This window comes from Macaca fascicularis, chromosome 14 (assembly GCF_037993035.2).
Source record: "Macaca fascicularis isolate 582-1 chromosome 14, T2T-MFA8v1.1".
In the NCBI taxonomy this organism is placed as follows: Eukaryota; Metazoa; Chordata; class Mammalia; order Primates; family Cercopithecidae; genus Macaca; species Macaca fascicularis.
The window spans coordinates 19,875,382-19,889,574 of NC_088388.1; the positions used below are offsets into that span (position 1 = coordinate 19,875,382).

Genomic DNA, 14,193 nt, shown 5'->3' on the forward strand with positions numbered 1-14,193 from the left:
ATGGCCCTGAACCGCCATAGAGGTACAAGAAATCTGGGATGTACCTACATTACCACAGGGATATATACACTAATACATTTGATTTCAGAGATTAAAAGGCAACAGGTAACATTTGCTTTGATATTGTACTTTCTTTTTGGCCGTTCTCATTAAAAAAAAATAGCCAAATATAGTTTGAACTAGCATTAAAATGATTAGATGTTAAAAATCAAGTGACTGAAATACAATTGACATTGGAAATAAAAGTCACATTTAATTAGCTGTTGCCCTGAGTTAAAAATTCATACTAGACAAATTGTATAATTCATTGGTTATTATCCCTTTTTTTCACATTGCCCCTAACAGTTTCCTAAGCATTCCCCACCATTAATTCATTTGATTCCCAACATTTTTCTGAAGGAGGGAGGACGATATAGTTTAGTACTTCAAAGAAATGTAGAAAACTTGAATGTAAGCCATCTGGACTTTCTGGTCTTTTATCGCATGTAAGTATATTACAACTACCATTCCTAGTATGCATTGTTCCATTGTAGTTTATGTCTTTATACTGTTTTGCCCCAGCATCATCATATGTTACATATTAGAATCTGTAATTCTCTAGGAGTCACATCTCTCTTGAGTACAACAGCAACACTCTTTCTTGTTTGACACAAATTAAAGGCAGTCCCAGGTTTTCAGAAGGGTTCCTAAATTTAGGCAAAGTCTGAATATATCAATATTAGTCTTGTATAGTCATAGTTATCAAGTTAGGGGGAAGATGGGGTTGAGTTTACTTATTAGAGCGTGAGTGAATTAATAAGTAAACTGCATTTCAATCAAGCTAGCAAATTAAAGGTCTAAAGTCTAAATTTTTAGAAAGATGGACTGTAAATCCTAATGGTGTTAGTAAAGGGTCTCATCTCCTGTGGAGATGGGATGTAAAATCCATTGATATAAATACCTCTGTGTGTGTGTGTGTGTATGTGTGTTTTGAAGGAAGAATAAGTCCCAAAGAATATTTTTTAATTAGAAAAGTAAGCCAAAGTCTAATCAATACCATGACATATGCATTCTCTGCCATCTGTTAAACATCCATGCAGAGAATTTTGAACTTTACTGAAAAAAATCTCTGATAATTACAACTGCTGCTGTTCTTAATTTATTTGTACTTTATAAATTCCATGACAACTTGAGAATTGTAAAATAATTATGTCCTCAAATCTCAAAACCAGGAAACAGACCTTCTTTTGTAGACATCGTATCTAGTTCACTGTGAAAGATGAGGTTGTAGATGCTGTTTCTGTCAAACAGGTGGTATTTTAAAAGGATATGGACTTTTTTTTTTTTTTTTTTGAGATGGAGTCTCGCTCTGTCGCCCAGGCTGGAGTGCAGTGGTCAGATCTCAGCTCACTGCAAGCTCCGCCTCCTGGGTTTACGCCATTCTCCCGCCTCAGCCTCCCGAGTAGCTGGGACTACAGGCGCCTGCCACCTCGCCCGGCTAGTTTTTTGTATTTTTTTAGTAGAGACGGGGTTTCATGGTGTTAGCCAGGATGGTCTCGATCTCCTGACCTCGTGATCCGCCCGTCTCGGCCTCCCAAAGTGCTGGGATTACAGGCTTGAGCCACCGCGCCCGGCCGATATGTACTTTTTTAAAGAGGTTAAAAAGGGAAAGAAACTATTTCTTTTTTTTTTTTTTTTTTTTTTGAGAGGGAGTCTCGCGCTGTCGCCCAGGCTGGAGTGCAGTGGCCAGATCTCAGCTCACTGCAAGCTCCGCCTCCCGGGTTTACGCCATTCTCCTGCCTCAGCCTCCCGAGTAGCTGGGACTACAGGCGCCCGCCACCTCGCCCGGCTATTTTTTTGTATATTTTTAGTAGAGACGGGGTTTCACTGTGTTAGCCAGGATGGTCTCGATCTCCTGACCTCGTGATCCACCCGTCTCGGCCTCCCAAAGTGCTGGGATTACAGGCTTGAGCCACCGTGCCCGGCCAACTATTTCTTACAAAATGAAAAAAGTGCTATTATTTTAGCTAAGTATATTTTTATAGCTTCTGCCACTACTATTCCTCCCCGTCCTCCTCTGTTAGAATTCTATCCTGCGTCTCCCCTGGAGTATCCCCTCCAATAACTCCAGTGCAGATTCTCTTATTGAATTTTACTTGCATTAAGGAGGGAGTTTATCTTGAGTTTCTCTTCTGTGTTTTTGTTCATAAAATGGTGAAATCTTCACTTAGTTTCTGTTTCCATTAAACAATACATACCTTTTACTCTAGATTGTAATTTTGTCTCTAATGTTACAACAGTAACACATCCCCTCTTCTTTAGAGGATACTTGTGTGGCACATTCTGAAGACTGCCCTGTCTCCTTCCTGCATCCTCAGCATTGATGAATGTTGGTGTGACTTATCAATGCGATGACTGAGTTTTAGTTAGACAGTAGAAAGTCTTTTTTTTTTCTTTGTGTAAGTTCTGATCTCATCAACAAATAAATATTTCTCCAGGTTAGTTTTTCTGTACACATAAAATTTAGTATCCTTGGTTTCATTTTGAGCAATTGGTGTGTCTGAAGACCTAGAAAGATTTTGAGTAAGATTTGATAACTTTCTGGATTTGTGAAAAGTTAAAGTCTCTATCAGCCTCTGGTATAAAAAGTGAAGGTTGTATTTTTAGATTGCATGTTGACTTGTGGAAGGAATAAAAGGATGCATCTTTAAGGCAATACTGTGTAAGAAGATGTCTTGAGTGGGTGTGGCCGTCTAATAATTGATATGCAACAGATGCTGCCATGTAGAGCACAAACCAGTTGAGTATGACTGAATGTGTGAAAAAGCAGAGACTTGAAGCACTGACATCCAGTTGTGCGGGGCAGGGTCTTGAAGTTCCTTTTGAGAGAAGCTTTCTAAAATTTGTGGGAGCAATTTTTGATAGAAATAAACTAGTGGGTTGATTGGAGGGGTGGGGGCAGTCTTTCCATCTCTCTGTCTCCCTTCTCTGTTGAAAAAAGCCATGGAACATGGAACGATTGACTTAGATGGTGGAAAAACGAACCTGATTTTCTGTTGTATTAGACCTATAAAATTCCGTATTTTTCTTCAGGACCTGTCTTGCTGTCGTGTGAACACGTTGATAGTATCACTGAATGTCACAATATTGATCACTGTGACTACCTGTCTTGGAAACTGTGACTTGAAGTGTCAGAGGCTCTGTGAACTCTTCTGCCTGAACAAACCCTGATGAAACCCAGTGATGTGAATGTCAAGGGAATCTAAGGCTCCGTGTTACACGCTGGGTTTATGGAGTAGTTCTTGACAGATGGATTGAAGGGGGCGGTACTAGCAGTTCTGGAGGCCTGGCACATTGGCTCATTGTTTATAGAAATATATTAAGAAAAGATGATAAGTTATTAATTTTTTTCTCCCCCTCTTGCTTCTGCCTTTGTTCTTTCCAGCTTTCTTTTTTCATTTCCCTGATTTTTTCCCTCTCTTTTAACTCTCATTAACTTATCAGTGAATGATGAATGGCCAGTTTGTGAAATTTAGCCCTTTCTCAAAGCTTCAGGATAATGTTCCAATATAGTTAGCTACATTTAAAGATCTCCATTATATGTGAATACTTTTGAAAATATCAAATCATGTATGCCAGTATAACCTTCGTTGATGACCAGCAGCAGTCATAACTTCTTCGTTTAAAACACATAGTAGTAAAAATATAGGCTCATCTCCTGTGGAGATGAGAGGATATCCTTTGTATAGGGGGCAGTGAGAACCTTGGGTGACACCACACAGCTAGGATTTTTGAGATATTTTCGCTGTATTCTCTTGCTGCCACCCAGAAGTGGTACTGACCTAAATCCGGGGTCCCTCTGAAGTCATTTGAGTGCTGTGTTTGCCAGAGCTGCAAGACTGAGCTAGAACGAGACTGGATTGTGAGACTTAGAAAAGCCAGCTAATATGCACAGCAACTCTCCTTTACTCCCAGTCCTTGGAAGAGCTTGCAGGGTCTCCACACCTAAGGAGCACCTCTGCTGCAGAACTCACCTGGCTTTCAGTTACTGGTTTCTAAGTGCAGTCATCTATATTTAAGTGACAGAGGGCATCAGTGCTTCCTCCAAACCTTGATTTAATTTTTTTTTTTCCCCCACAGATAACGACAGACATGTATAACCACACATGCAGTATTCTAATCTGGTGAACACAGCAAGGAGTAAGGGACAATTCATTTCTGAGTGGCAGTTTGACATACCAAAGCTATCTTTTAAAGAAAAGCTTTACCCAGCTCATATGATCTGACCTGTAATGCAGGGCTCTTTCTCTTTCTTCTTCCTTTTTTTCCCTTTCCTCTCAAGGACTGATGTAAGTTTGCAAGTATTTTGATCATGTCCCCCCACCAGCCCCCACCCCAAGCTTCCACAGCTTTGTTTCAGGTCCTGGGGGAGGAGCAGTTGTGAATGCAGTGTGACTCACTTGACTCCCACGCTCCTGATTCTGGTTCTGATTGGTCGTCACCTTGCTCTAGCCATATGGCTGAAGAGTAGTACTCTAGCCCGCATCCCTTGCTCCTGCTTTCCCTACTGTTCCCTTCTGTTGTACACGACATTGGGAGCGGGTTCTGGGCTTTGTTTCTTGCTTCTAGTTTACTTTAGCTAGGCAGTGAGTAGGAGAGCACACTGTATTTCCTAAGGATGGCTGTAGAGGAGAAAAAAACACCCTTTCCTTTTGTGACTGGTATAGTAATTAGTTTCCTGTGCCGTTTTTGTCCAAAGTTAATTTTTTGGCAGGTGTCATGTTTATGTTGTATTATTTCCTCCTGACTTATCTCCTTCCTCTGATTTGATCTGTTTTGGGTTTTGTTTTTCATTGTTGTTTTTGCTTTGTAAGAGCTCTTGGGGTTCCTTTCTCTGGCTGCTGATGCTGCATGTTAGCTAGTTCGTTAATATGTTTGATGTGTGATGGGGAGGAAGACTGAAAGCAACTCTAAATAATTATTTAATTTTTAAATGTCTAAATGTTCTGGCAGTCACCAAGCAATAAAATTTACGTGAGATTCTCAACATTATCTGCAGCACCACTGCTATTACTTCGCCTTCTCCTAAACTATAGCAGTTTAATTATTCTGCCTTTTATAATGGAGAAATACAATTTTGAAGACTTGAAAGTTAATTATGATAAGCATTTGATATTGTATTAATTTGCAGGTAGTTTTGCAAAGACTTTAAACTCTGCATCATTTTAAAAAATATTTTCTTAGAGAGGCAGTGCTAGCAGAACGTGATGCATAGCAGAATTTTTTTCCCCAAAAAATTGGCCTTTATATGATATTTTAGTTGTCTGAAAAGAATCAATAATAAAAATACTTTTCTGAAAGCCTCTTGGCCGGGCATGGTGGCTTATGCCTGTAATCCCAGCACTTTGGGAGGCCAAGGTGGGCAGATTGCATGAACTCAGGAGTTTGAGACCAGCCTGGGCAACATGGCAAAACCCCATCTCTACAAAAAATAAAAAAATTAGCTGGGCATGGTAGCACACTCTTGTAGTCCCAGCTACTCGGCTGGTTAAAGTGAGAGGATCGCTTGAGCCTGGGACGCAGAGGTGGCAATGAGCCAAGATCGTGCCACCACACTCCAGCCTGGGTGACAGAGCCAGACCCTGTTTCAAAAAAACCAAAAAAAAAAAAAAGAGAGAGAAAAATACCAAAAAATCAACAAACAAAAACAACTCTCAAGAAAACAAATTTTTTTACTTAAATGTTTTAGAAATTCATTTTATACATATTTTAATGTTCAAATATGTTAAACGAGTAATGCACAGATTTGCATTTTTTAGAGAATATGGGGGATGAAGTTGGTTATAGCCATAAGCAGGTATTTGAAAATTAACCTGGCTCTTATGGTTTCATCTATTTAAAGCTCTTCGTTCACTTCTTTTTCTTCATTCATGATCTATATTAGAAAATCACAATCTATTTTTATCAGAAATAGCACACCTCCGCTAATGAACTAACTTGAAAGTGTATGAGATATGAGAGGAATGCTGCTTATACCTTCTTCCTCCCATTAGGGCAGGAGAGTCAGAGCCCAAATATGGCCCCCAAATAGTTATTACGTGCTTTATGAGCAGTTTGTTGGTCTTTGGTCCCACCACTTTACACATCATGTAAAGAGAACAAGGACGTTTACTCAGCAGTATAGTTTTTTGGTTTTTTTTGAGACAGAGTTTCACTTTGTCGCCCAGGCTGGAGTGCAGGGTGCAATGGCATGATCTTGGCTCACTGCAACCTCCAACTCCTAGGTTCAAGCAATTCTCCTGCCTCAGCCTCCTGAGTAGCTGGGATTACAGGCATGTGCCACCATACTTGGTTAATCTTTGTATTTTTAGTGGACATGGGGTTTCACCATGTTGGCCAGGCTGGTCACGAACTCCTGACATTAAGTGATCAACCCACCTTGGCCTCCTAAAGTGCTGGGATTACAGGCATGAGCCACCGCGCCCAGCCAGCAATATAGTTCTAAGTGCAGAGTATAGTTGTGAACAAAATAAGCCCCTGCACATATGGGGCTTACATTCTGTTGAAATGTATTATAATAATGAAGGTATCCAGAAACACATTTCTCTTGGATTTGAGCAAGGCCTAGAAAGTTTGAAGAATTTTGACTTTAATTTTTCACTCCGTGCAGTTAAATCCCTACTCTGCCTAAACAAACGTGTATACCTCCACAGAACCTGTCCCAGCGAAGAAGTCCTGCTCACGAGTTACACATTTCAGTAATTTAGAATGTCTGTTGTTTATATGGCATGTTACTGGGATCAAGGTTTCTTTGTTTAACAATCTGTTGAATGTTTTCAACTGGGACAGATACATGATGTTTGCTTAATAAAAATTACTAGGGCTAGTATCTGTGTTATCATATGCAAAAAATAATAACTTGGGCCCAGTAGTGTGTGCTTGTAGTCCCAGCTACTTGGGAGGCTGAAGTGAGAAGATTGCTTGATGCCAGGAGTTCAAGGCTGTAGTGCATGCACTATGACTACACCTATGAATAGCTACTGTACTCCAACCTGGCAATATAGAGAGACCCTATCTCTAATAATAATAATAATGACCAACAACGTGCCAATCACAGTTCTGAGTACTTTCCATATAACAAGTCATTTGGTGCTCATAAAAACCTCAAGGGTACTGTTAACCACCTTATTTTAAAGAGCAAGACAGTGAGGCACAGGTAGGTTCATAAACTTACCCAACATCTTAGAGCTGTGAGTAGCAAAACTGAAATTGGAGTTGAAGTAGGATGGCTCCAGAGTCCTGCTTTTTACTGCTACATTGTATACTGCCCTCAGCATGCTAAGTTAATAACAGGACATCTGAACTCTGCTGTGTTGCCTCAGTTGCCCTTTATATATAAAACATTTCTTACACCATCAGTTTTGTATTAGCAATAATGTATATTAAATGCTTTAAGCTCTTCATATGTAGAACCTGTGTAAATTTAGATGTAATAAGTTTTAGATGAAGCTAGTTACAGGAAAGATGTCAGAGCATATTTCTATGCAGCTGATAGAGCAGTATTATAATATATTTTATTTCTTTTTGTCTTCATTTGGTAGAAAAGAGTAGTTGAACAGCTACGGAAGAACCTGATAGTAAAGCAAGAACAACCGGACAAGTTCCAAATACAGCCATTGCCACAATCTGAAAACAAACTACAAACAGCACAGCAGCAACCACTACAGCAACTACAACAACAGCAGCAGTACCACCACCACCACACCCAGCAGTCAGCTGCAGCCTCTCCCAACCTGACTGCTTCACAGGTAAACGTGTGAATGGAACATTGCAGGCTGCAGATTGTAGACTGATTTGTTATTGGTCATATAGAACTGGGTCCTGTCTCAGACTATACTGAGCTCAGCTAGAACTAAACAAAAGTTATTTTGATTGCTTTTTTATAGTATAACCTAGATAAGTATCATTTGAAATCATTGGCAGAAGGAAATAGCATTACTAAGAAGCAAAAATCAAATGATTTCCCACCTGTCTGAAGAAGGGGAGAAAGGTAGTCAATAACAAAGAAAAATCACTTCTCTGCTTTACAGCAGAATTAAAATCTTATTTTGAATTTTTCGAGGTATTTATTTACACTTGTTCTAAAAGTTTATGACTTGACCTCTTTTGGAATTGCTTTTCTGGAATTCTTAGCAGGTAGGCCTAGAGCTATTCCAGGATCAGTGCTCTTGGGAACAGATAGAAAGAAGCATTTGGAAGGTGCTGTGGCTGGGCTCAGTGGCTCATGCCTGTAATCCCAGCACTTTGGGAGGCTGAGGCAGGCAGATCACTTGAGGTCAGGAGTTTGAGACCAGTCTGGCCAATATGGCAAAACCTCATTTCTACTAAAAATACGAAAAAAATTAGCCAGGCCTGGTAGCAGGCGCCTGTAATCCCAGCTACTCGGCAGGCTGAGGCAGGAGAATCACTTGAACCCAGGAGGCAGAGGCTGCAGTAGGCTGAGATCACACCACTGCACTCCAGCCTGGGCAACAAGCAAAACTCCGTCTCAAAAAAAAAAAAAGAAGAGTGCTATATTTGCACTGTTCATAGAAACACTCATTTTTAAGCCCATATTTATGAGAAAATAAATTTGTTCTAATACACTGATGGGAATCTGAAATGAAAGCTACAGGTCAAAACTAAAGAAGTGGGAGCTTAATAAAATTCTAACTTGGCATAGTTGTGCAGATGTTTTTACCAAAAAGGGCATTTAAACAAGCATACAGTTTAAGAATAGTGAGGCAATCACGATACACAAAAAGGGCATATTTGGAAATGATATTCCAAATGATACTTGGATCCTCAAAGGTCACAGATCCCTTTATGACTCTGTTGAAAGCTATAGATCCCTCTCCAGAAGAATATACATTCACTTAATACACTCATTTTTGCACACTTCAGGGACTTTGGGATCCTCTGAAATCTAAGCGTGGATACCTCTTACAGCCAACACCAGGTCTTTGTTGTGTCTTTATATGTAGAGAAAAAGAGTATAATTCACTTGGCTGTTCACTGTTTATGGACATTGGACCGGTTCATGTGCAACATTTTGCAAGTAAAGAATGAATTTTTTATAAGAACACTAAAGATGAGTTAACATTTAATAGAGGTTACTGTATACTGGCAGTCTCCTAAGTACTTTATATAATGGACATACTCCTCACCCTAATCCTAAGAGGAAGTTATTATGATTACTATCTCTGTTTTGTTTTTGTTTTTGTTTTGTTGTTGTCGTTTTGAGACGGAGTCTCACTCTGTCGCCCGGCTGGAGTGCAGTGGCGCAATCTTGACTCATTGCAACCTCCACCCTCCCGGGTTCAAGCAATTCTTCTGCCTCAGCCTCCTGAATAGCTGGGACTACAGGCGCGTGCCACCATGCCTGGCTAATTTTTGTATTTTTAGTAGAGACAGGGTTTTACCATATTGGCCAGGCTAGTCTTGAACTCCTGACCCTGTGGTCTGCCCGACTCGGCCTCCCAAAGTGCTGGGATTACAGGCGTGAGCCACCGCAACCGGCCCACCATCTCTGTTTTTTAGAAGAGAAAACTAAGGCACAGAGAGGTCACGTAATTTACCTAAGATCATGGAGGGTGGTATGTGGTGGAGCTAAGATTTGAACCTAGATGTTCTGGCTGAAAAATATGTCCATTCAACTACTCTTCTATACTGCCATTCATTGTTATTGGTCATATAGAACTGCACTCCAGCCTCAAAAAAAAAAAAAAGGAAAAAGAAAAAAGCAGTGCCAATACTGTATAAAACCAAAGAAGGAGAAAGAAAAATCCCTGTTGTAAATCAGATAGCTAGGACAGCCTACATAATTTTTACCCTAATCACCACCCCAAGGCTATTTGGAAATTAGGCATTCAAAACTGACTTTAAAAATCTTCTTACCAGCACTTGTATTGGTTCTGAAAGGTTGCTTAGAGGATACTTTTTGTTTAAATTTTAAACAGAATTGGGTTAGATTGTTCTCTTTCCAAAGTACAGGTTGATCAGAAAATGTTTACCTGGAAGGAGTGTGGTAGAATTCATTGTTTCCTGTTACGTAGGAGTTTTCTGTCTTAACCCATGGAAACATTCTGTGCAAGTAACATTTTATGTTATAAAAATCAAAGAAGGCTGGGCATAGTGGCACACGCCTGTAATCCCAACACTTTGGGAGGTCGAGGTGGGTGGATCACTTGAGGTCAGGAGTTTGAGACCAGCCTGGCCAACATGGCAAAACTCCATCTCTGCTAAAAATACAAAAATTAGCCAGGCGTGGTAACATGTACCTGTAATCCCAGCTCCTCAGGAGGCTGAAGCATGAGAATCACTTGAACCCGGGCAACAGAGGTTCCAGTGAGCCGAGATCGTACCACTGCACTCCACACTGGGCGACAGAGTAAGACTCCATCTCCAAAAAAAAAAAAAACCACACACACACACAACAAAGGAAACATTTCCAAAATACTTATAATAGCTTTTCCTTTCCCTGGTAGTCTGTGTTGCTTTGGGATGGTGGATGGTGAGAGGCCCAGGGCTACCTCCAAAACAGTGTTGTATAGCACCTCTCCATCCAGTAGCCCACCTGATATATTTAATTGATTTTGCTAACCTTTTTTTTGAGATGGAGTCTCGCTCTGTCGCCCAGGGGTGCGATCTCGGCTCACTGCAAACTCCGCCTCCCAGGTTCATGCCATTCTCCTGCCTCAGCCTCCCAAGTAGCTGGGACTACAGGCATCTGCCACCACACCCAGCTATTTTTTTTGTGTGTGTGTTTTTAGTGGAGACAGGATTTCACCCTGTGAGCCAGGATGGTCTCGATCTCCTGACTTCATGATCCACCCGCCTTGGCCTCCCAAAGTGCTGGGATTACAGGCGTGAGCCACCGCACCTGGCCAACCTTTTTTAAATATTGTTTTATTTAGTGAAAATGTTTAATGATAAAAACCAAAAGCATCCTCTAAGTTTTTGGTTTTTGAGTTTACAGGTAAACTACCAATCTGGTTTTTAGTTTTTGTTTGTTTGTTTGTTTTTGAGACAGGATCTGGCTCTTTTGCTGAGGCTGGAGTGCAGTGGCACAATTTCAGCTCACTGAAACCCCTGCCCCAAGCCATCCTCCCACCTTAGCCTCCCAGGTAGTTGGGACTACAGGCACAGGCCACCATGCCCAACTAATTTTTGTATTTTTTGTAGAAACAGGGTTTCACCATGTTTCCCAGGCTGGTCTCAAACTCCGGAGCTCAAGTGATCCACTCACCTTGGTCTCCCACAGTGTTGGGATTACAGACATGAGCCACTGCGCTTGGCACTACCAATCTATTTATTGGTACTACCAGTCTATGTGGTAGATTCTGGTATCCAAAGAGCAGTGGTCCCTGCCAGAAATCTGGTATATCATTTTTAGTAATTTTTGTTCATTCTGTAAATATTTGTGGCGTTCCTACTGTGTGCAAGCACTGTTCTAGGTAATGTGGAGACTAAATTCACAAATTTAGAGGGTTTCTATTTTCTTCAAGAATTTAAAAAATTTAAGATGTTAGAGGAATTTTGAAGACAGAGTAATTTTGACTGAAGGGATCAGAAAGTACATGTCAAGGAGGGTTGCATCTGAGCAGGACCCTGACAGATGAATGGGATTTTAGCGATAGAGCAAAGGGGAAAGAGCTTCACAGGTATAGAGAGTAGTATGAACAAAAAGATGGAGTCAAAAAAGTAAATGCATGCCCTGGGAATCGTAGGTAGGCTGGTGTGGTTGGAGCGTGGGATCCATGAAACGATGGAGAGGAGATAAGGCCAAGCCCTCCAAAGCATGCCAAAACTTCTGGGTTTTGTAACAGTCATAGGGAAGTCAGAAGGTTCGTGAGGACAAGGACAAATGGGAGGTTATATATGACATATATTAAATACACAACTTCAGAAAGAATTAAACATTAAGTAGCAATCAGTGGGCCAGGAGGAGATGCTAAGAGGAGAAAGTTTTTTTATTCTAAGTCGGGTGATTGGCATATATCAAGGCATAGAGGAAGCAATGAGGAATGCTTTTTGGGAGGGGGAATGGGGACAGTTTGCTTTACTTAGTTAACGCCAACTCATGCTTGTATGTATACTTTGAAAGTTTTCCAATCTACAGAAAAAGTGAAAGAATAGAACAGTTAAATACAGGTATACTCTCCAACCTATATTCACAGCCCTCTAATTTTTAATGGCATAATGCAAATGTAAAGAAGAGAGCAGTTAATAAAACCAAATGGAAAAGAAACTTTTGGAGACAAAAAAGGGAGAAGGGTTCTATTTGTGGTTGTTTGAGTATACAACATGACTGCATTCAAAATTAAACCAGCAAAATAATATAAAATAGATGTGGAGGTTAGTTAGATCCCATAGTAATAATCCCTTAAATTCTGATTTGTACATTGGAGTTCATCCGTTTTATTATATTTTATTTCTTTTCTGAGACAGGGTCTCACTGTATCACCTAGGCTAGAGTGCAGTGGTGCAATTACGGCTCACCTCAGCCTTGGCCTCCCAGGCTTAGGTTATCCTCCCACCTCAGCCTCTTAGATAGTTGGGACTACAGGTGTGCGTCACCATGCCCAACTAATTTTTATATTTTTTTGTAGAGGCAGGGTTTCACTGTGTTGCCACGGCTGGTCTCAAACTCCTAGGCTTAAGTGATCTGCCCATGTTGGCCTCCCAAAGTGCTGGGATTACAGGCGTGACCCACTGTGTCCAGCCTGAGTCCATCTGTTTTAAATCAATACTTCATATTTGGCAGGCAAACAACAATAACTTAGCAAATAAATAAATAAATAAAAAGGATTTTGCTATTGGCAGTATTTGCCATGCCATGTATTTCTGCATTAATTTCTAGCTCATGCAGTTTGTGTTTTGTCAAAATAAAAAACCCCTTCGTGAAACTGGAGAAATAGCTACCTTCTCTTAAAGGTGATCATACTTAGACACTGTTAACTAGCTAAAAACAAATCACAGCTTTCATATAAATAAATCTCTTGGCTGGGTGTGGTGGCAATTAGCCAGGTGTGGTAGCACCTACCTTTAGTCCAAGGTACTAAGGAGACTGAGGTGGAAGGATTACTTGAGCCCAGGAGGTCAAGACTGCAGTGAGCCGTGATTGCGCCACTGCACTCTAGCCTGGGTGACAGAGTGAGACCCTATCTCAAAAATAAATAAACAACAACAACAATGATAATAATTTGTTGTTGGACACCTTTCTTCTCTATGTCTCTTCTTCCTCCTTCCAGAACAGTTCAGACCTTTTCATTAGACTTGCATTTCAAAGTTCTAAATTCCTTTTGTCATCTAAACTCAGGAGCTTAGTTTGTGTTCCCTAATACTTGGGAAAGAAGAAGCACCAGACTAGGGGTAAAGATCTAAGCACTACCTGGGTCTTGGTGTCAATAAATAGTAAATATATTCTTCAAAAAGTTTTCACTGAAGCATACAGTACTAGGTCTTGTGCCTGGATAGTAGACAAACAGGTATGTAGATGCTAGAAATCATGTAGTGAAATCAGCCATAACCATAGTTGTAAAAGAAAACTGCTAACCTAAGATGTGAACAAACTTGTTAGGTTTCAGTGTTTTTAAAGCATTGGGTTAATGGTAAGTATACAATTCAGGTGAGTTTGAGGCTTTAGTCAGTATTTTGTAGACTCATCAGTTTAGAGTTATTCAAAATATTGGTGATTTACTTGAAACAAAAGTATATTGACTTCTCTTAAAGCAGTAACAACATGCGTGTCTTTAAAATCCATGTCAGTGAGTTCTTCTGACTAGAACTTTACTCCCACAATCCGTGGTAGCACTGGATTGAATGCCATCTGGTGTGACTGGACCACCACTTCAGAAGTTCTTTAAATCAACATATTTTAAATGGAAAACTAGGGCTAATACACTGTGGCAAAAACACTTACTACAAATTGCTGATAATACAGTCAGTCCTTGTTGTTATACTACTATTAATATACCATTTCTAATAATAAATAGCATTTGGCTTTTATTTGGTTTTCGTCACTGATCAAAGATAGATAATCCACTGCACCCCAAAATAAATATCAGTGTTCCCCCTTTACTCTCATTTCACATTTAAAGAGCAATGGCAAAGAGAATAAGCCACTTAGTGAAGAGGAAACAAAGATTTGGGTGATGATCTTAAAAGATTAGA

General features: G+C 40.2%; 1 protein-coding gene across 50 annotated transcripts in view; it reads left to right on the plus strand.

The window, feature by feature from the left end:
- Window positions 1-14,193, plus strand: part of PHF21A (PHD finger protein 21A) — a 194,256-nt gene that overhangs the window by 135,417 nt on the left and 44,646 nt on the right. For all 50 annotated transcript variants that reach the window (XR_010580805.2, XR_012423294.1, XR_012423288.1 and 47 more), the window contains one exon: window positions 7,581-7,787. Coding sequence is in view for 40 of the 50 variants with exons in the window: in XM_074013823.1 (XP_073869924.1) it covers window positions 7,581-7,787 (207 nt within the window). In the remaining 10 variants the exon portion in view is untranslated. The remainder of the gene's footprint in view (window positions 1-7,580; window positions 7,788-14,193) is intronic.